This window comes from Tauraco erythrolophus, chromosome 20, assembly GCF_009769465.1.
Source record: "Tauraco erythrolophus isolate bTauEry1 chromosome 20, bTauEry1.pri, whole genome shotgun sequence".
NCBI lineage: Eukaryota > Metazoa > Chordata > Aves > Musophagiformes > Musophagidae > Tauraco > Tauraco erythrolophus.
Window position 1 is genome coordinate 3,053,346 of NC_141484.1, and position 22,304 is coordinate 3,075,649.

The 22,304-nt window shown below is 49.3% G+C and overlaps 1 protein-coding gene across 1 annotated transcript in view; it reads left to right on the forward strand.

Annotated features, from left to right (window-relative positions):
- Positions 1 to 353: 353 nt before the first annotated feature.
- The window catches only part of RGS9 (regulator of G protein signaling 9), a 33,694-nt gene continuing 11,743 nt past the window's right edge, over positions 354 to 22,304 (forward strand). The window contains exons 1-11 of the mRNA XM_086623862.1: positions 354 to 431; positions 6,864 to 6,960; positions 9,616 to 9,666; positions 9,837 to 9,943; positions 10,715 to 10,766; positions 11,857 to 11,915; positions 12,309 to 12,385; positions 14,051 to 14,132; positions 14,541 to 14,603; positions 20,757 to 20,786; positions 21,473 to 21,534. Coding sequence (XP_086479988.1) covers positions 369 to 431; positions 6,864 to 6,960; positions 9,616 to 9,666; positions 9,837 to 9,943; positions 10,715 to 10,766; positions 11,857 to 11,915; positions 12,309 to 12,385; positions 14,051 to 14,132; positions 14,541 to 14,603; positions 20,757 to 20,786; positions 21,473 to 21,534 — 743 coding nt within the window. The 5' untranslated portion in view covers positions 354 to 368. The remainder of the gene's footprint in view (positions 432 to 6,863; positions 6,961 to 9,615; positions 9,667 to 9,836; positions 9,944 to 10,714; positions 10,767 to 11,856; positions 11,916 to 12,308; positions 12,386 to 14,050; positions 14,133 to 14,540; positions 14,604 to 20,756; positions 20,787 to 21,472; positions 21,535 to 22,304) is intronic.

The following is a 22,304-nucleotide window of genomic DNA, read 5'->3' on the forward strand; positions in this document are numbered from 1 at the left end:
GCTACAGGCACCCAGCACCTTCCAGAACGGCGCTACACCTCCATCATCCCACCCCCCTGCTCCCAGCCCAAGCCTTGGCCCCCTCCCCTGCTCCCGGCCCGCGCCCCGGACCCTCCCTCCGCGCCTGCCCAGGCCCCGCCCCCGCCGCGCGCCGCGCTCCCACTGGCGCCCCCAGGCGCCGAGCGCGCTGCCCCCCTCCGCCTTCATGCAAATGAGCGCGGGGCGGTGGGTGCTGATTGGCTGCGGCGCGCAGCGCTGGCACCGCCCCCGGCGGGGAGAGGAGGCGGCGGCCGGTGGCCGCGGGCAGGTGCGTTCGGTCGGGGTCGCCGGCGCTCCCCTCCGCTCGCCGCGCTGTCCGGCCCGGCGCCATGACCGTCACACGGCTCGATCAAGGGCAGCGGTACCGGCCGCGGATGGCCTTCCTGAAAAAGGTGAGTGCTGAGCAGCGCTGGGGGCAGCTCCGGGCATCGGCGGGCACGTCGGGGCGGTGTCCGGGTGGGGCGATGCGGTGCCCGGGGTAGCGCTGACCTGTGTCCTGGCGGGGGGACCTGTGTTCGGAGCATCCTGCCCGGCCACGGCTCTCCGGAGCCCCGCTGAGTGTGCGGAGTCCGAGAGGTGACAGCCCCACCTCCAGGGGTTTGGGGGCCACGACCTGTTGCAGAGCCCCGCGGATCGCAGCTGACTCAGGGATTCGGGCTGGGAGACTGAGGGGCAACATGTGCTCAAGTTACAGAGGAAAGAAAACTGTAATTTTGTTTAATTTCGTAGCTTATCCTCAGCTGAATTATTCTCCTGACACATTTTCTCCCTCTCCCATCTTTTCACTCAAAGGCGCTCAAAACTGTGTCGTTTCCCCGGGGGAAAATCATCAAACGTCGTGCCAGACTGCCCAGTTCAGCTCTGGGCCAGGGTTGGTCCAGTGTGTGTGTGTGTGTTCCCAGTGCTTCCAGCTGATGTCTGCTTCCAGAGGCTATCATGGCCAACTGCCTGCTCTCTGCCTCTTTCTGCTTTTTCAGGAACGAGTGTATTTGTGACCAGAAACAGTTGAAAGAGTGGGAAGATGTATGCCTACGCTTTTGGATGTGATGCGTAATTTTGTGAAGCTTTCGGTGTTTTTTTTCTGTAGCATTCATTCAAAAGTGTAGCCAGTTTTAGTATAACTGGTATCTGCAGATTTTAAAAAGCAGAGTGTTAAGCTAGCTTTTCTCCCACCCACCTCTCCTGCCCATGGCTTATCCTGTTGAGTGGAATTAGCTGAATTTCCAGTGACAAGTACAGCCAGTCAGTTGCTGTTCCGAGTTGTAGTTACCTCTCCTGCAACGCCCACGACCTGAGGAGGTTTCCAGGGGGAGAAGGGGAGAAATTTGGGGCTAGTCAGTGCTATGGGATGAGCCTGGCAATACAAGCACCATACTTTTTATGCTAGAGGAAGTATAGAAGGTATTTTCTTTGGTGCTATGTCTTTCAAGGTATATTTGGCTGGGGAGCCCTGCCAAAGGAAATACTTTGGGCCAAATTCTGCACTGAGTAATACTCTGTGGAGTCGCATGCGGGGGTGCAGAGGAGAAGCTGTGTGCTTTGAGAAAACAACCTCCAGCAGCTGTGCTTTAGCCGCTCTGTAGGAGCGTAGCAATCTTTGCAAAGTGCTGTGAATTCCTCAGGTGGGAAGATCTATTAAAATACAGCAAAACCAAACCACTGTTACAGAGCGTGCACCACTCATGCTGTGAGCAGAGAGAGTGCTTTGCATGTCTAAGACCTGCTAGCATTAGGAAAGAAAGCTCCCACATAAAGGCTTTGGCTCTTTTCTCTGCTTTCCTTCCTCCTCTGTTTTTTTCAGACCTCGGGGAAGGCATGGATGGAGCCTTGGCTGTTATATGGCGTTGTGGTCTGTATACCAGTGGCTGTGTCCTCAGAGCTCCCCTGAAATACTGAGCACCTTTACTCGTTGCCTCTGGTGGGAGCTGAGGATGCTCGGGACGCATCCAGCAAGCACCTTGCAGACTTAGGTCTGTGAGGAGCCAAAACCCTAGAGAGAAACTTTCTCATTTACTTAAGTCTGTGCTCAAGCTTTGCCACCAGCTGGCACATACGCTGTAACGGTGCCTTTGCTTTAGCCGCACGGAGGGATTCCTGCCGTGCCGTCAGGCTGCTGGGCCTGTTGCACCTTTGCAGCTGCGACGTGTCTCCAGGTGCTGGTTCTCCAGCAGGCAGCTTGTGACCACAGCAACCCTGCCATCGGATGGGGGGAAAGGAAAGGAGTTTGCTTTGGGAGCGGTGAGCAGTGCTGTGAGGTTGCTCTGCATGACTTGAGCTGGATGTAGAGCTTGGTCTTCATGGCCGAACCATGTGGGAATTGGAGAGCCCCCTCCAAGGCTCTGCAATGCCTGCTAGTCCATGAAATGCCCATGACTAATGCTTAGGTTGTTTTATTCTATTTTTTCCCCTCCTGAACTGTCTTGGTAGGAAGAATACTGATGCAAAAGTCTGTTGGGACAGGGAGGTGGCCTCTGAAATACATTTTGGGAATATGTGGTTGGCCAGATGCTGGGAGACCTTGAATCAGCCCAAGCCCTTGCTGCCTGTGCCTGCCCCAGCAGTCAGGATCTGACCTCCGTTGGGCATCAGCTGGCAAAGCAGGAGGCAGCGCTGGGCAGGGTTGTGCTCTCCAGCGGCTGCTGGGCTGCGTATTTTTCCTTGCTGTGCTACATGAGCTGCATCGTGACTCATACCTCGTGGGTAGGGCTGATGGATGCCGCTCGCCTTTTTCCTCTGCCTCCTCCTTACTCTGGTCCCTGATGTGCTGGGAGTGCTGCAACCCGGAGGGACCAGCCTGGGGTCTGCAGCATGGGTGGGGGCTTCTCCAGCCTGGCTTCGACTATCTGGGCTTAGACTCTCTAGCCACTGCTGGCCCTCCTCTGCCTGGACGTTTCTCGAGGTGTGTGAGCATCTGAGTCGTGTTTTCACTGGAAGGAACTATCCATTGGACTCCTGCTCTCTGTTTAAGTCAGGCCCTGGACATGGCTGAAGCTGAGCCTTAGGCTGAGCTCAGCCTCATCCCATCCTCCTTTTCCCTGTCCCAGGTGGGAAGATGCTGGTGCTACGTGTTTCTGTGGAGCATTGCCCTGAGCGTGACGTGCTCCGAGCAGTCCCGGTGAGATGGTGTGCTCGGCCAGGCGGGACTGGGCTTCAGTTTGGTTTCGTTGCTGTGCTGGGTTTAAGTAGGAGGCTTGGCTGGAGAGGTGGCGGCAGCACAGGGAGGGAAGAGGGAGCACGTGGAAAGAGCCAGCTACAGCCCTGCCCTCCTTGTTCACAGATTTACTCCCTTTGGGTGTGGGATCACTGTGCACCAAGTGGGAACAGGCCTCCTCCTCTCAGCTTTAATTAAGAAAAAAGGAGGAAGTTTTAGGTGGTTAACAAATGATTCTTTTTTTCATTTTTTTTTTCTGATTATCCATGAATGTGCAAAGCAGGATTGTTGTAGACCTAGAAAACAATTGAATTAGCTTTCTGAGGCTGGAGTTGTGATGAAGGACTGTATTGCTACCTTGGAAATCAGAAGAAGGAGGGATGATCTTCACGACAGTACCAGGCAGTGAAGGAGGCTGGAACCACGCAAATACTCAGGATGGAGAAAGTGGCAGATGTTTGGTTATAGCACCAGGAGTGGGCTCTGGGCTGTGAGCTGGAGCCTCCTATGAAAATTTGTCTTTTACATCTGAAGCAAAGATACCTTTGTCTGGGTTGATGCTGAGGGGCTGAACTCCTCACCTCAGAAGTGTTTTCCTGTTGCACATCAGTCTCAGTACCCGGAGCCTGAGCTTCTGTGGTGTGGATGCCCTGCCCGGGGAGTTGGTGGGTGCCCAAAGGGTAAAGCTCAGAGAAACAAGGATGGGAAATGCATCTGGAGTAACTCACCCAAGCAGTCCATCAGCAGTCATCTGCCCCCACTGCTAGCTCCCATGGGAGAGCATCTGTGCTGGATCCATCCCCCTTCTCCAGAACTGTGGGGACCCCATCAATCACTGAGCATTTACAGAGAGGACCCTGACCCTCCCTGGGGCTCCCCACGTGCTCCTGAAGTGCAGGGATGCTTTTTCTTACCATTTGCCACTTCAAGTTTTGCTTTGCACTCGTTGAACCCAGTGACTGCTTGCAATCACATGGGAGGGCAGACAGTTTTCCTGTTGTCTCTTCTGTGGCTTTCAGGGTGAGGCCACCTCCATGCAGAAATTCCAGTTGATCTGAAGGGAGACCTCAGTGGGGCTCGTGCCTCGTGGTGGCTCTGCTTTTGAGGTGAGCTCAGCCCAGAGCCTGGCTCCTGCAGTGGTCCTGCTGCTGATATTTACCTCTTTGTGTGCTTCCGCCCATCAGTCGGTGTCAGGAAGTGGCTTCTGGCTCTAAAAAATTCAAACCCGACAGAGCTTCCCTGGCCGAAAGCATGACAAAATGTGTTAGAGCCCTTAGCAAAGCAAGCAAACGTTCCCACTGTATTTTGACCAGCCCTCTACGCTGGCAGGCTGGTGATGATAGCGACCAGCAGCCCGTAATGGGCAGAGTGTTCCCGTGGGAGCAGAGGAAGAGACAGGCTGAGTTTCGATCCGCACAGCGCGTGGTTTGCAGCCAGAGCAGCAGGCACCCCCCAACACCAGCTCCCTGCCTCGTCTCACTTGTTTCTTTCTAATATATGTTATTTCTGCAATGACAAGAGGGAGCGCGGCGGGATACGAACGTGACAAGAGTCTGGAGCTCTTTGCTCGTTGAAGAAAGGGAACACGCTGTGCTGGGAGGCTGCGTGGGTTTCTGAGCCAATTCCTCCGTCTTGGCTGGTAAAGACCTGTCTCTCCAGCCCACCGGGGAGCGAACAGCAGCCCCGTGCTGGGGCAGGGTGTGCTGCACTGCTTGCAGGGAACAAGTCGTGCTGGAGCCCAGTGGGACCAGCGCTGCGGTATGGTGATGAGCAGCGCTGGGTTTACCCCCGGTATCCCCGTGTGCTGACGAGGTGCTGTCTGCGGAGAGAGTAAGTGGCTTCCCCAAGGTACTCGTGTTTGCTCAGAAGGAACTGAATCTGAGTTTCCTAAATCAGTGCCCTGCCTGCTGGACTGCCCAGCCTCGCCTCGTCTCGCACAGCTACATGGGCATCTCTCCACACCCAGCCTTGAACTTGCTGGTGGTGATATCGGAGGTGCAGTTAAAAGGCCCAAAAAAGTCTTCGTATTCCATTACTTTGGGTCTGGTTTTGCTATTTTAAAATATTTTATAGAAGTATTTATGCAAATATTTGTGTGAAATTTTACGAGGCTTCGTTGTTTTAGTATTAATTTGACACTGGCTTTAAAAACAGTTGAAAATCCATTTTTACTGCCAAGCTCAGAGTGCATCCTGTCACTACAGACTTAAATCCTCACTGAACTTGGCAAGGCTTGGGACCAAAGTCGCTGTGGTGCCTGTGGAGACAATACCCTTCATTATGTGTGAGTGTCATCAAGTCACACTCCTTAAATCCTCTAATCCTAGTTAAAAAGCTACAGCCTCGTCCAAAATGAACGTGCGGAGAGACCAAATTGGTCCTGTTGGACCAGAGTTGATTTAATATCTCTGGAAGCAGAAGACAAAAAGAAGAGCATCTTCCACAAAGCCGATGCTCTCACGGCACTCAGATAATGTGAAACGCAGAAGGCTGTTGTGCTTTTGGGAGGATCCCAAGTGCAAGCAAAAGGCTGTTGTGCTTTTGGGACAGTGCTAGGAGGAAGTCGGATATAAAAGGAGGAAAATACCTTTGAAAATTTTCGTCTTTAAAAAAAAAAAAGATAATTGGGAACCAGAAATAAAAGAAGTCTGGCCCTGAGGGTGAGACTCATCCTCTGTAACATGATCTGTTAAAAACTTAGGCAGTGAGTCTATAAACGAGTCATGAGCATCCCTCAGGAATCCAAGGCAGGAGATGCTGCCAGATAGGAGGGTGAGTTGCTCGGGATGCTGTTTCTCTGCCCCATCCCTGGGGGCACTTTGCTGCCCACAGACTGGGCTAAGACCCCGGGTGGGTGGGTGCAGCCATCCACAGGAACAGTCAGATTGTCCCTTGTACACCTCCTTCCTATGAGCTGGGCTCTGTTTCTGTGTTTGCAGTCTGCTTTCCCAGATGGAAGTTCTGGTCCCTGCTGTAATCAATCCTTGGCCAGCTTTTCAAAGCCTTGGCTCAAGTGGTGGCTGTGCTTTCTCAAAGGACGGGCTGTCCTCATCTCCCCTGGGTTTTCGCTTCTTGCTCAGCCCCAAAGCAAAGCGGTGTGCTTTTCCTGTTGCTCTTCTAAAGTCCTGTCTGGTTATTATCTGCAGTCCAGAAACAGAACCTTTGCTGTTTGGTCTCCAGCCAATATATTGCTTATTGTCTTGGTGCATGGTGCAATATTTACAAGTCTGTGCACAGCTGGGGTATTTGTGCAATAGAAGCACAGATTTTATTTCCTCCTCCTTTTTTCCTTTCTGATTGCCCTAGCAAATAGCCCACTGAGCCAGAGAAAAACATTTATGGGTAGCAGAGATTTTTTTTTTTTTTAAATTATTATTTTTTTTCAGCCTAGCTCTCATGGAGTGGTTACATCCTGTTCCTTGTCTGCTAACCCCAGCTGTGCGTGTGTTTTCTGTAGGAGGGAGTGACACTGTGAGTCAGTGTGAGAGCTGACATGGTTTGAACGTGGCATCTCTAATGGCAAGGGGAGGTTCGGAGAGGACTGTGGCTGTTGCATCCATTCCTATGGCAAGCCATTGTACGCCCCTCTGGGACGCTGCCCAGAGCTGCAGTGGTGCTGGGGGTCCCTCCTGTCCATTCCTGTAATATATCCCATCCCCACCATGCTTTGCAGATCGAAGCGCTTATGATGGAGATGCAGAATCCAGACACGGGCATCAAGACACAGACACAAAGGGTGATGATCACGAACATCCCACATGCTGTGACAGGTAAAAGCTTCACTGTGGGAAGGGATGGGGCCAAGGGAGTTAATCAAATAAAAGCTTTGTGTGGACCCCATGGCCACCTCAGGGTTACTGCTGCCTGGGCATGTTCTGGAGCTTGTGTTCCCAATAAATGTTTGCCATACATCCTTTGAGATATACTGCTCCCTTTATCTCCTTCTCACTTGTGTCTCATTTCACTCCTAGCTCTTTGAATCAGAGACACAAACATTGCTAATCATGCAGTTTTTGGTGTCTCACGTGAGTTTAACTCAAGTGACCTTGCTTTCTCTTAGCGTACAGGTGAACGTGCTTCAGCCTCCAGACCTGTTGTCGTCCTGGTGGGGCTGGATCACAAATAAGGATACACATTAAAATCCGATTAAAAGAAGCAGACTGGAGTCAGACTGAAAGATGGTGCTTCAGAAATGAACAACAAACAATTAGTCTCCCTTTTATCATTTTCTGCTAATAATAATAATTTTTCCTCAATACGTAGGAAAAGAGCAAAATATTCAGCCCACTTCTCTGCCTCTACATGACAGCGTTTCCTCTTTCAAGCAGGCTGCAGAAGAAGCAGGCGGGGAGCTGTGCTGTGTCTGGTGTGGCATTACCCACAGCTCTTACCGCGTCTCCTTTGTGCCTGCGAGCTCCTTTCTCAGGGCACCATCAGTACCTCCGCTTCCTTCTTCTCCAAGACTCCACAAAAGCTCTTTTGAGGGATCTTCCACTCTAAATATTCGCACATACTGTACCACAGTTTCTTCCTCCTGCTTTGGTCTTTCTGCAGCACTTTGAAATTCAGAACAAAAACTCCCACTGAAACCAGTGAGCTTGCTTCAGGCAACTCAGGAGACAACTCAGCCAAATAGATTAATTTTTCCCCACTGCATTTGCAAAGCCAAGTAGGCCCTGTGTCTTGTTTGCCCCGTTTTTTTTTTTTTTTTTTTATGAGGAAGCAGAGGCACTGAGATGAAGTCACTCGCCCATGGGTACAGTCAGTCAGTGAAAGAGTAAGGAGAACTTGGATGACATCTGAAGCTTGTTCTTAGCAACACCCTCCGTGCATTACAGTACAAACCATACCCTGGCTTGCTCAGCGGCTGCTCTGCAGCTGAATTTGGTGGAGTTCTTTGCACCTGCAAAGGAGCTGGCCTTGCCTCCCCTAGCTGTTAGTGAATAGTTAAGGCAAGGCTGCGGAAAAATTTCCCCTGTACTGAAGATGATGTGCCAACTAGATTAAGTGCAGAGGGAACAAGTACTTCTGTTGATGTCTGACCAACGTAAAATACCACTTCCTAAAAGTCCATGGCTAGATGGTATGGAGGGAAGATGCCTGTTGATGCTCATCCTCTTTGCGTGCTGTCTGCTTTATTCTGGTTCCTTACCCAGAATTGCTACGTGTTCCCTTTTGCGTAAGTGATAAATTGTAGTCAGCTTCTGATAGGCAAGTGACTTCCAGTTTCCTTGTGTAGTGGTCATCACCTCTAAACTATGGTATTTTTAGTGCTGCATGAGTTGCACGTGTACTGATTGGCTTCTGGGTGTTGCAAAAGTGACTGATTGATGTCTAGTGAGGGAGCGGTGAAGACATTAGAGCAGTGGACACAGATCCACTGGAAAGAGCTTGGCTCTTCATGTTCAGGAAACTAGCTGGTTAAATTCAGTGCCAGGAAAATGGCTTACAACAGAAAAGGCAAATAAACCTCCATGTTAAATGTGCACCTTTGGGGGAAAACGCTTAGAGAGCGAGCTGTCTAGAAATGAGTGATGAGATAATCCTTTAATTTCATCTATTTCAGGAAGCAGGCAGTAGGATAAGAGCTCTGAGCCCCTATTAGAAAGTTAAGTCATCACTGCAATGTCAAGAAAGGTCAGCACCTCAATCTGCAGTCCTAGGGGAGGGTTGGAGGAAAAGGCTGATAATTGATCAGGGAATGTGTGCATTTTTGCCCTCTTTAAACGAAAGGAGGCTCTTGAAATTTGCCCCCAGAACATAAAACTAAAACTGCTGGCGGTTTATGCTGACTATGCGTATGACTGGTCACATTCCAACAAAAGAACTGGGAGAGATGAAGTGTTTGTGAATGCAGAAATCTTGTTTCCCTTTGATATGTCCTGTTACCACTGCAACTTGGATCTGAGACTCATCAACATCCCTTCTGCACTGAAAGTCGTGTCCCTTGAAGGACTCGAGAGGACCAGTCACTGTCTTTTACTAGAACTGAGACAGGACCACGCTCTGTGAATCTGAAGATACTTTGCAGTGAACCTTTCAAGACAAGATGGTGCAAAACAAGGGGCACTTCACCTTCCACCAGTGGAAGCTGCTGTGTTGCTAAAGTCCTTTCTGAGCCCATGATGAGGGTTTAAGTGTTGCTCAGGCCAGGTGTACTTCTACACAGTCACACTGTGCCATCCTGACATCCCTGCCTGCCTCGGGCTCCCTCTCCCAGGCACTGATGCCTGCTTGATCAGGAGAAAGCCTGAACGACAGCATGGCCAGTGAGAGACCGGCAGTGCGTGTTTGCAAGAAGGGGTCTGTGCACTTGGTGAGCTGCAGAGCACAGTGAGGGGTGAGGACTGGAGAGGTCTTGTTTTGGCCTGAGGATTTTGGCACACTCCCGGTTTCAAGAACCTGACCTTTTCTTTGCTTTACAGGTAATGATATATTGCAGTGGATTCTCCAACGCCTGCAGATCACTGAGGAAGGTGGGTAGAAATGTAAAAATTGAGGCTTTTTCAGCTTTGAGTTGTAAAACTTTAAGATCTCCATAGACAAAACTTCTTAGATGAATTCTTCTCTCCTGAGTAGCAGCTCACTTTTAAATTCCAGTGCAGTGTTTCTGTGCAACTGAAACATTTGCCTTCTCCATTTTCAGAGGCGCTCCACCTGGGAGACCTGTTTGTCAAATATGGATACATCTACCCTCTTCAGGAGCCAAAAAATCTCACCCTTAAGACAGATGGCAGCCTGTACAGGTTTCAAGTGAGTTGCATCTTCTCTAAAGCCATTGAGAGGGAGTTCAGCACTAGTTTTTAAAAACAAGCAGTTGGGGCTGTTCTCCAGGAGCTGTAGTCATGAGGCCATGCTGTGTAGCCGTGCTAGTCATTCAGTGTGCAGGAGGAAGGAGGAAGGGATCTGCAGAGAAGCCTCAGGCCAGTTCTCCCAGTTCTGTGTGCAGATTACAGTTTACAGGGAAACTGTGGTACTTCCTTCAACTCAATTAGTGTACTTGTTCAACTTCAGAATAGCTGTGTGTTCTTCCAAATGTGTGTTCCCTTCTAGGTCTCCAAGTGGCAGATGGGGTCAGTGTTTGAAAAGAGTGTGATCAGGGGAGACTGAATAATGAATATACAAAAAGCACAGAAATAACGGGATGTTATCAAGGTTCGTGGTTGGGCTGTTTCCACTACGATGAGAAATTAGGGTACCCTTGTTGGTACTTGGAATGAGGAGTTAGTTTCCACATGGTGCCAAATCAGGCTCCAGCATCTCAGTCCGAAGGCTCAGGCAGCAGTAGGTTGGCCATATTAGCGGATTGCAGAGCAGGAGTGGATTCCACGTTGGCAGCTGCTGACCTCGGTTCTCCTGCTGTAGCTGGCCCACGCCACCGCACGAGCTGACATCCAGCTGAGGAGCTGAGGCTCAGCACAGCAGAGGAGAACTTTCCTCTCCCTGCAGTGTGGGTGGTGCTGCACACCTCTTGGCATGAGCTCAAGGCTGGTGTGCACTAACCAAAGCCTTGTTTTTCTGCAGACCCCCTATTTCTGGCCGGCACAGAGCTGGCCTGCTGATGACACGGACTATGGTAAGTGGTGGTACTGTGTGTGTTTAGGAGGCATAGTGCGAGCCCATGTGTTTGTGCACTTTGCTGTTCATCTTTTTGTGCTCTGTGTCCACACGTGGTGACCAGCCCTTGCGTTTTCTTCCATGCTGTTTTGTGAATAATTCTCAGTAATGCTGAATTGAGGGAACACTCTGGATGGGACTGTCTTGTGGTGGCCTTGATGAGTCTTGACTCAAGCCTTGAGTCAAGTTTCACTTGATGAGAGAAAGCGCTTAAGCTTCTCTTACGTTCCACTGAGATCCATCAGACTGGAACATATCTGAAATACTCTGCTGGCTAGGGAAGACTTTAAACACAAGGTTAGGTTTCCCTGAGGAGTTAAGTGTACTCCTGGATCTGAGCCCAAGGCTGTCTTCCTGTAGATTTGGATCAGGCCCTGCATTCAGAGGTAGTTCTTTCTTTGTATAATGTGCAGTGGCTCCCAGTATCTCCTGATGGCTCTTTCCATATCAATTTTTTGTTGCCGTTGTAATGCTTTTTATTATAGGGCTGGTCACGAAACTTGAGCTGATCACCTTGGTTTGCTCCTGTGGGCTGTGCAGTTCAAAGACTGATTTGTTTAAGCCAAGATTGTCCGCTGGCTTTTGTCTGCATTATGCTGTAGATCTTCTGGAGAAATAAAAAAGCCCATTTTAGATTGGACTGGTTTTAATAGGACTTGTAATGAAATGATGGCCCGTGTTTTGAAAACTTGGAGGTCAAACTCTGAAGAACCTCAGTATCTTAGAGATTTGGTCAAGCATCCTTTGACCTGTGAAACCCTGGCTGAATTCCCAAAGGAGGACTGATGGCTGTCAGAAGGCACACTTTGCCAGTTCTGCGTGGCTGCTCTCAGCCTGGCCACTGCCTCACAAAGCATCAGTGACAAAGTGAAGTGAAAACACCAAGTTAACTTTTCTTCCATGAGCTTTTTGAGCTTGGAGCCCATGCCTAGGAAGCCCATGCCTAACACATAATGATTCCTGTGTTTGTCGTGTGGGTAAATTTTTAATTATTCTTGGATTTGTTGGTCTAAGTGTAACTGAGTGCTTATTTGCTTCTCCCTCTGCAGCAATTTACCTAGCAAAGAAGAACATTAAGAGGAAAGGGATTTTAGAGGAATATGAAAAGGTAAGGAGATGCCGTGTTTGTTCCATTGCAAGCCTCTCATTTGCTGTAGCTTTAACCCTCTGTTGCTAATGAATGAAGCGTGGCAAAAAAATCACCTCTTCAATTGCACGAGGTGTTACTGCAGCAGTGTCAAAAGCCAAAATTTTGGAAGTGAAAAAGTGACCAGTACAGGAAAATACTCTGAAGTCGATGATAATTTTAGCAGGGTAATTGCTCTACTTGCAGTGGTACTTTTGCACTGTTGCAATTCTTGTAATTCCATTCAGAACAATCCGGATTTCTTGGCTTGGTTGCCAGCCTGGCCTAGTTGAGCTATGGAGAGTCAAGAAACCCTAGCATGGGAGCGCCTTGTCCAGAATTTTCACAGTAACCGCTTTTTTATTTTTATTCCAGGAACATTACAACATGCTCAATCAGAAAATAAACTACAAGTGGGATTTTGTTATTATGCAGGCCAAAGAGCAGTATAAGTGAGTTGACTTGCGTTCCCTTATTCGCATCATTGGGGAGGGTGTGAGGAGGCAGAGCTGCACTGTCTTGATGCACAGTTAAACTCCAGTTTAAAAACATAAACTGCAGCTTTAAAATGACTTGCAAGTTCCCCTCAAGGTTGTGAAACAAACCTGCCTTTCGTACCAGCCTGGGGTTCCTCCGTTTAACAAGTAAACTCTGTTAACTTCATGCTTTGGGAGTGAAGGATTCCAAGCGTTTTCAAATGACTGGGCACCCGCTTGCCAAGCCTCACCCTTGCCCTCTGCACCTGTGTTTCTCTCCCTGCCTGGCATTTGTCCGTCAAAGGCATGGAGTCGGTGTGGTTTGTGAAGAAGCCGAGGTCGGATGCTGCAGCGAGTGCAAGTCCTCATTAGAGACAGCTGCTTTTAGCTCAAGGTTGTCCGTGAGCATTTGTGGATCAGGCCACTGGACTCAGGACCTGTTATTAGTCTGGTTCCATTATTGCTGGCACATGTGTCACAGCTGAACTGAGTGGCCTGAACCAAGAAGCAGTAAATGTTTCCAGCAGGGACTTCTGGAGAAAACTCTGAAGTGCATACTTAGGCACCCAGCCAAAATGACTTGATTTTAGGAGCTGAATCCTTCAAATTCCCAGGAAAATTAGTGAGTGTGAGATGGGATTACTCCTTTGGAGATAGGATCTTTCCTGCTTCTGTAGATTCCTTTTACCTTTTTTACCTCCCAGCGTGGCAGGCACTGCCTCTGCTGTTCAGCAGCGTTTCTGTCTTCACTGGGCTGGTAGCCAAGTCGTCAGAATACAGCTCATCAGATAAGTGTCTCATTAAACACGAGACTGTTGTTCTTGTAAATTGAGGTCAGACTTGGGCTAAGAGATGCCAAATGCAGTTTTAGAGTTAGATACTGAGACTGTGTCTGAACTAGTAGATTAAACACGTCTGAGGCTGTTTGATGATGATGCTGGGGCAGACTGGTGCAGAACAGCCCGCATCCACCCTGTTAACCACAGCAGGGTGGCCACATGCAAACAGCCTTTTGGGAATGCTCCGTTGCCCATGCTAAGTCCCAAATTGTGCCCAAGACTTGCCTGGGAAAGAATTAGTTGGTCCAAGCCCAAACCATGCTGGTGCTTCTTCTGTTTAATAGTGGAGGTGATTTGGGTTTTAGTGCCTGGGAACGCTGCTTGGCCCCGTTTTGAAATAATTTCTGTGAGAATTGACCCCCTTTACTGAAAGATGGGGGTGAAACGTGTTTGGGATGTACCTCTGCATGGCAGTCCTCAAATACTGCCTGGGGACATCAGAGATGGATAAACATGAGGCAGCAGGACTGACCGCAAGTAGCGAGTTGTTGGCGTAAAACTCTACCAAGGGGCCGTCTGTCTAATCAGAAGAGGATGTGTCTGCTCCCAGCTGAGCTCAGGAAGACGATGATTTCTCAAAAGCTGCAGTCATGTGTCGCCATGTGGACAACATGATCTGCAGTCCAGAATTAGCTGGGATAAAATTTGGTCAGGAGGCTGCATCAGAGTGTCACATAGTCAGGCTGGGACCCATGGGGCAGGAGAGACTGGAGGTGTGCCCCTTTTCTCGTCCCACTGGTTTTAGGACAGCAAAATTTGTGAATTCCCCTGGCAGAGTTAAATCCTGTTCTTGGCTTTGCAGGGCAGGGAAGGAGCGGAAGAAGGCGGACAGGTACGCCCTGGACTGCCAGGAGAGAGCCTACTGGCTTGTGAACCGAACTCCTGTAAGTAGAAGATGTCAACCTGTGACTTCAGTGCCTCGGTGGTGCCCTCTCTGCAGCCACCTGGGACAAACTCCTGCTTGCTAAAGGCATGGCTGTGGGCATGGCCTCTGGGCTGTGCCCCCTGTCGCTTCCCCTCGGGGAAGGGGTCAGCCCAGGCCTGCCCTGAGTCCGCACCTTTCTACTTGGTTGCTCTCAAAGGTGCAAGGGAGGGAGGTCCAGCTGTAGCACCCATGCTCGGAGGGGAGCATTGCCAGATTTGGGTGGCAAAGCTCCCCTGGGGCACTGCTGGTTGGGAGCTGCTGGCAGTGGAGCCCTTCGGGGCTCGAGGTTCACCTCGTGTATTTGTGTGAACCACAAACTTTAAAACAAATGAGTTTCAAAGCTATTGATGTTTCTTCTTCATAACAGCCCGGCATGCTAGACGTCCTAGAGTATGGATTAGACCGTGTAACGGATCCCAATGAAGATAAGGTAAACTAGGTGAGACAGGGTTTTGATTTTTTTTTTTTTTCACACCTACTGAATTTGTTTGCGAGGACCCAGACAGCATCCCTGGGATTGTGGTTTTGTGGGCACCGCAGGCTGAGCAAGTCAGCTCAGCTGTGAGAGCCAAATGGGCCAGAAGTTGAAGCCATCTCATTGTCCAGGGGGTGGGGCCCTCAAAATAGGCTTTGGCAGCATCTTTTGGCTTGAAAATACTTTGTCAGCTTTCTTGCCACACCAGTTAGTGTGAGTGTTTAGCTACAGGACATGTTTTCTCTGCTGGTGAAGCTAAATTGAGGAATCCTCTACCTCCAGATGCTTGTTGCTGCCTTTTTATTAGTGGTGAATCAATTGAGGGGGGCGGTTGTGGGGTGTAAGGGATCAGAGGAAAGATCCAGGTTTAAAATAGAATGACAGAATACCTCCAAAAGGGTAATGTGTGGCAAAAACATGGAGAAGTTGGTGTGGTGGGTAAGAGACACAGTGTGTTGCCTAAGAATGTATATTGTATAGCTAGACCATGAAGAAACAAGTAATGAACAGAGACTGTGGAGGCTGTAACTGGGTGGGACTGGTTCAGAGTCCATGGTGAGACAAATGCAGCCAGTAGAGGAGGAGCTGGAGCTGCTCCCCTCTTTCTCCATCAGTCTTTTTAAGCAATCTTGCATTTGTGCACTTAATGGTGTTCATTTGGAAGTGAAGTCAAAGTGTCTCTCAGCAATTAAATGCAAATGTTACTGCGATCACACTCACTGTATTCCCACAACTTCTCATTTTTGTAACACCTTTAAAACATCTCAACAGCCAGAGGCAGGATAATTGCTTTGGCCAACTGTGTTCTGTTGCTATAGAGACTGAAAATGAGCAAAACGTAGGGTTGGGATGTATTTTATTTTTTCTCGCTGTAAGTAGCAGCTGCCAAAAGCTTCTTTTTTTTTTTTTTTTTTCTTTTTTTTTTCCTCAAGAGAAAAGGAGTGGAGGAAAGGGAGAGGGGTGGAAAAGAGGAGTAAGCCAACTTCTCGCCCACAGTTTTACAGCTGACATAGAAGGAGATTTTAGGTTTGCAAACGGTCTGAAAGCCTGTAGCTGTCTGCCAGCTGCTTGGTAGCAGAGAGGAAGTGAGCTGAGGGATCTCTGTTCAGTTCCCACCCTGGACATACGAGAGATGGTTGGTTCCCCCCATCAGCAGAAACTCTGAGGAGGGCCTGAGCCAAAGGACACCAGCTTTGGGGTGACTTCACTGCCTTTCTCCATTAAGCTGGTCTCTGAGCTGTGCCTCCTCTCTCGAGGCTGGGCAGGAAAGGGAAGGTTCTCCTTGCTCCTCTTTTTCACGTTTGAAAGAGCGGTTGACAATACACGAGGCAGCCAAAAGCCCACGTAGAGCCACCTTTGGACTAGCAGCTTTTTTTTTTTTACACCTGCAGACTGCTCTCACAAACCCCCATGGCTCAACAGGCTTTGGTAAGGATGGCCCAAGCTCTGCTGGTAAATGCTGAGCTGGGCTGTGCTTTGTTGGGCATATCTTACCCTGCTGAAGGCAGTGCAGAGTTTTGTTAATGTGTCCTGTGGGCCCAGCCTCTGGCTCTGACATTGGTGAAACAGTGAGAGCAGAAGATGAGTGCATGAATCCAGCACCCATTTATTTGGTTTGTGTCTCTGTTGCTGCTCAATCTAGCTGTGCTTTGTTGGCCAATTAGTTGTGTTTCATCTTGACAGCTAAGAAAGAAAATATTCCTGGTGATAATTAATTTCTGACATCAGAATGACTTCTTTGAAGCTGATATTGGCAGGAACATCTCTCTTTCACTTGCCTCAGACCCTTTGGTGGGCTGGTTCCTTGCTAATTGATGGAGTCCTCTGGGGATAACCAGATGCTCAGCCAAACATCACACTCAGACTTTTATTGCTGACCCATGGGCAGCCCTCAAGGTTCGTGATTATAATGAGTTAGGAGTTGTAGTTGGGCGGGAGGAGTAAGGCAGAAGTAGCTGTCCATTGAACAGCTAATTAAGGGATGCTTTAGCCTTTTGTTACCCAGGTCTCAGGCTCAAGATCGAGCCTTGCTGCTCAGTGAGTTACCAGGCAACTGCTGGAGCCCGCGGACTCGCCTGCAGGTACACACTCAGCTTTTGCCTTCTGTAACCAGAGAGCCTTTCTGAAAGGTGCTTTAGCTTCACCAAAATCACTGCGCTAGATTCAGGGACTACTGCATGAAATGCCCTGGCTTCTTGTGTGCAGCAGATCAGCCACAGAACATCATAGTCATTGCTTGGCCATTAATTTAGTGAGTCTCTGTCAGTTTGACTGCCTGATAAAAGCGTAACTTCTGCTGCATCCATCACATCTCTTGAAATAACAGGGTCAGAAGCAGATAAGAGAAGGGAAAACTGGCAATTTGATCGGAACTCGGCATATGGACTCTTCACAGATTTGATTTTCAGCTGTTGGGTCGAAGCACCAGCACAGTGGAGATGCATGTTGAGTTGATCTTATGATAGACTTGGCATTTGCCTCTGGTGTGCGGAGCTCCCAGCTGGCTGCATGTAGGGAAAGGCCCACATCTGCACCCGAGAAGAGGTGCTGGTGTGTGCAGAAGCAGAGCTGTCTGCATGCCAGAGGGCTGTTTGCCACTGCCGTGCCAGAGGGGCTGTGCCCACAGGTTTTTGTGATGAAGTGAGCTGCGGAGGGGGGCTAAGCTGTGCTGGCGGCTGGTGCTCCTCAAGGATTCATTCCTGTGGTCATCCTTGCAGCTTGCTGAGCTGCGTGCACGGACAGAGAGCGCTGCGGCATTCAGGGCGCCGTGCGGGCATGATCTGCAGCCATGGTTCAAAACGAGCTCTGGATAACAGTGGCCTGTGCTTGTTCTTCACTCCAAGCTCCATCTAGGCATACGCACAGAAGCTGTTGTCCAGCTGTTTATGGCCTCTGTAAACACTGAATGGTGGCCAGACAGGCAAAAACATAATGACCATTATCTCCACAATGTGGTCAGGAAGACCCACACTGAGAGCAGAGGATGTCCATGCGAATGGTTAGCTGGAAATTAGCACGTCCCAGCGCTTGTAGGAGCTCGTGGCTTCAGCCGTGTGGATTGGCTCCAGACATGGGGCTCTCGAGTGGGTCCTGGCTGGCTCCCAGCTGAGCTTCGCAGCCGCTGCCTGCGTGCATGGGGAGCACCTAGCTGGTGGCAGCGGGGTGTGACGAGGCCGTGCAGGGTGCCCAGGGCTGCCGTGTGTCTCGGGGAGGAGGATGTTTGACAGCACGCGGCACTCGCCTGAGACAGATCGAGGTCTTTCACTAATTGCCAGTTTGATTTGAAGCCTGCAGGGCTGGAGAGCTTATCCGCGATAATTGTGATAAGCCACTCGTTAAGGGCCCTGCAAAATTAATCTCATTAAAAGAAATTACTCTTTTGTTCCAAATATTAGTTCCTTCCAAATAAGGGAGGGTGAGTGGGGGGTACAGGGCACTTTGCCACTGCTGCTGTCTGTCGCGAGGGGTAAGGGTGGGCAGGATGATGGGGACGACTGGCAGTGCTCAGTAGGACACAGAGAGTATTCAGGGTCCCTTGTACCAGCAGCAAAGCTGGAAACTGGCCATGGGAGCACTGTAGGAGAAAGGGAAATGAAATGTTGTGCAGCTCTTGGGTGAAATATCTGAGATCCTTCTGGTTGCTGTGGATTTGAGAACTGGAAAGGGCGGAGCACAGCCAGCACCTGCAGCCCTCAGTAAGGTGTTCAGTGCTGGGCTCCTCTTTGATTCTGCTCCAGTTCAGTGTGCGCCACTACTCAGCGATGCCCAGCCCTTCTCATGCCATAGCCCCCTTTTCTGTGCAAAAACCTCCTCCCCACCCTGGAGCCCCCACCAAAGCCCTCCCTGGTTTACTCAGACCAGCTGTCCCAAGGGCTGACCTACACGCTCAGGCTGTGGCAGGAGGGAATCCTTGGTGTAGGATGCACTTTAAAAAAACACCCTTTCCTTGTTTGCAGACATGACGTTAGCTTTGATTTTTACTCGCCCACATGTAATTTTTCTGTTGTGATGGCATTTTAATTGATGCCTTTCTTGCTCTATATAACATGTAACTTACTGTGTTCTTTTTCTCTTTCCCACCAGCTGTTTGTCTTGTGTGTGTGTGTGGTGTGCTGCCTGCCTCTAAGACCCTTGTAGAAGATAACACAACTTTACTACCACGAGAGCTGCCTTCAAGCCACTGTGCCAGCATCCATCTCTCCTCACCCCACTGCACCAGGCCTGGCTGAGGCACCCACTTGACAGAACAGAGGAAGAAATGAGGGACCTTTCAAAACCATCTAATGATTTTAATGTGTTGATTTTCCTAAAGTAAATGCCTGAGCCACACTTAAGTTCCATCAAATGGAACAGTTCAGCTGGCACTCGTAAATCTAAGGGGGCCTGGTTTGTATCTTGGGTTCCCTGAGGAGACAGTGAACTCCTATTGTGCAGGAAATAGCTGGCCTGAAACAGAAACTAAGCACTCTAAAGAGGACACTTCCAGGACAGTAAATGCAGTGAGTTTCTCTGCACAAGCAGGTGATTTCTTTGCCTCCCATTTCTACAGTCTTATCTAAAACAACGATGACACTGTAGAAATGAGAGGAAGAAATGGTGTCTACCTGGAAGCTGACCTGGCATCAAGGGTACGGCTACAGGGTGAAAAGCTGTTCTTTTGTCTGTGAATCTTCCATCATTTATTAGATGTCCCAGGGGCTTTGAATCAGCAAAGGAAGCTGTACAGCCCTGTGGCCAGTGATCCTGTTGTCCAAGAGCTTTTTCCTCCCCCGATGTGTCAGCCCTTACCCCCTCGCATGCAGTTCCCTGTGTATGGCCAGCAGAGCGTCACCGCTGGTGTGGCTACTGTTTGCTTTCCTGTTTGTCCCTGCTGAAATTATGTGCGCTGCAGTCATTCAGAGCTGGTCGTGGTATTTCCAGCAGAAAAAGCTTCCTCCCTTTGCAATGCCACGGTGAGGATTTCTGCTAGTACTACACTGGCCAGGCTAGGTTTGTGTTAGGGTCAGATGGGCTGGATTCACAGTAGTGCTGTACAGACTGGCTGATCTGCTGCATATCTGGCTCCTGCTGCTGAAATGGTGAGTGTGCCCTCTCAAAACCAACCAAGTTTCAGCAAAACGTGCATGTTTTTCTTCCATACAGAGAATAGTTTCTGCCTCCTGAGCAGGACTAGTGATGATGGTTAAAACGCAAAAGCAGATCTGCACCACTGTCCCAACGATGGTCCCTTCACTAAGCAGCCCTGGGAGAGCATCTTGCCTTTCCCAAAGTGGGGGCAGCTCAGGATGCAGGTTCTCGGGTGAGAAGATGGGAGAAGCAGGCTGCCTGTGGCATTCCATACCAGATGCTTCATCCTTCATTACTCACAAACTGCACTTCACCGAGGCACTCTGCAGACCCATGTCTGCAACAGGGTTAGTTTGATAGAATGATTCTGGGATGCCGATCTTGTTGGCTGAAACAGGAGATGCAGAACTGAAACACTGCATAAGCCTTAAAAGGCTTGCTGGGAGCATCCCTGACTTAGCCTGTCTTTCCTTCTGCCTCCTGAAGTTTATTTCACGCAAAGTAACTGTGCTTCAAAGGAAGCTGTGTGAATAAACACCCTGCAGTTAATTTCTTGCCTTCAATTGCTTGCTCGTTTGTGGATGACATGTAACATAGTCTGAGTTATTCAAATCACAACGTAAGCACCCTTTGCACAGCAGATACTGCTTCTGAGGCTTTTAATTGTGGTGTTTATATTTTGCAATGTGTTGGTTCCTGTCTCCTTTAGCTAATATTGAATGATCTAATCTGTGTCTCGTAAACGAATCTATTTTAGCTCCATTAGAATAACCCCTTAATTGAAGGCATACAGGCAGCCTGTGATGGAAGAAGCAATGCTAAACAGTAAATACAGCTAATGGAACGATTTACGGTGTGTGGATGCTCTTAGCTTTGATGATACCCTGATTAGCTGAGCTGCTGTGTTTGATTTTAATTGTAATGAGAATTAATTGGAGAGCGCTGCACAACGGCAGCCCTGCAACAGTGTTTTCATGTCTCAGAAAAGGCGAGGGAAAGCACCCATCCCGATTTAATGATTTTTATTTCTTTATTTTACAGAAAAAAACTATGGATATTTATAGAAGAGAGGTAAGTGGTGCTTCCCTCACTTCTAGGTGTTCGTCCTGTATGTATTGCTCATATCAGTGTTGCATGGAGGCTTACAGCCCCCTTTGCAGGGGATGAGCCTTTTTAAAAACGTCTGGGTTTGGCTGGCAGAGTCTCTGCCCCATGGAGCTTTTGGTCAATGTGTTTTCAGGACATTTTCTGCCTCTGCACCTCCCCCTGTGGGCAGCCAGCAGCTCTCTCAGTGATGAGAAGGCTCAAGCAAGGACAGAGACCAGGGCTAAAATCCAATAGATCAAAATTAGTGGTGGGGAAATCATAGGAGATACATCCAGTGGCGCCAGTGTAGAGACAGCCAAGGATCAATGATAATTACATGCTAAATCATCCAGAGCATTTGTAGGTTCCTAGACTCGGAGCTATTACCCAATTTCTATATAGCATGGGGAGTGCTGTTTAATTACTTGCACATTGCAAAATGATCTTCTGACGTTTACAATAAGCTCAGTGAAAACAGCCATTTTACTCAGACAGTTTAGGGATTCTCTGATTCCTTGGACATCCAATAATTAGGGAAGAAGCAGTTCCTGTTGTAGTTAGCCTTGCTACCTGGGAGAGAGCATGTTTGAGGTTCAGATAGAGACAACCTTGTACAACCTTGTCTTCACATCTCCGTGCTTCTAACCCTGCACATGTCTGATCCCTCTCAGATCATGTACTACCAGCAGGCCATCATGAAGTCCAGAGTGAAATCTTCTGTCTCTCTCGGAGGGTAAGTCCTGATTTCCTTCTGTCCACACATTAATTAGTCTTCGGCGCTCATCTCTAATGAGATGATTAAGCTATCTGCTCTGGCAGCTGGTGACTCAGTCAGGGGAATCGATGTGATGGCCACACGCAGTGTTGTTTGCGCTGTCTGGGTCAGGACGCACAAGGCAGAGGAGGGATCAGAGTCCGAGTCATGATGAAGAGGCTCCCTCGGAGCTAAGGAGACCTTTGCTATGAGTGTCTGTAGAGCAGCACCAGCCTCTTGGTTCAGATTCCTTCTGAAATCAAGAGATATTCAGACTGGTCAGGGCTGGACTGTGGTGCTTGGGACACAGCACAGCTCTGCAGTCTGGAAAAGCAGCTGCATGGAGGCTGCCTTGCAAGGATGCAGCAGTGTGTCGGTCCTATGCCTGTTCCTGCTTGGGATGAGTAACCAGCAGTTAACTCATCCCAAGACTGACCTTCCTGTCCCTGATCTCCAGCCTGTGAGTGTTCTTGTGCGTATGGCGATGATCACCAGAAGTCGGCAGAGCTCAGGACGTGTCTGGTTATTCTGTATTATGAAGGAACACACACGTCTCCATGAATGTCCGAGCAATTTGTTAGCAGTTCCTCTTCTCAGTAGGCATTTTTCCTGATCTGATTCTTGATGAAGCCAATTAAGTACAAAGCTCCCAGTCCTAGCATTAGCCATTAGCCTGTTTGCCACAGGCATTTCTTACCTGGAATCTTAGTGCTGGCCAGTTGCCTAGAGGTGCAGTCCATCCCACCAGT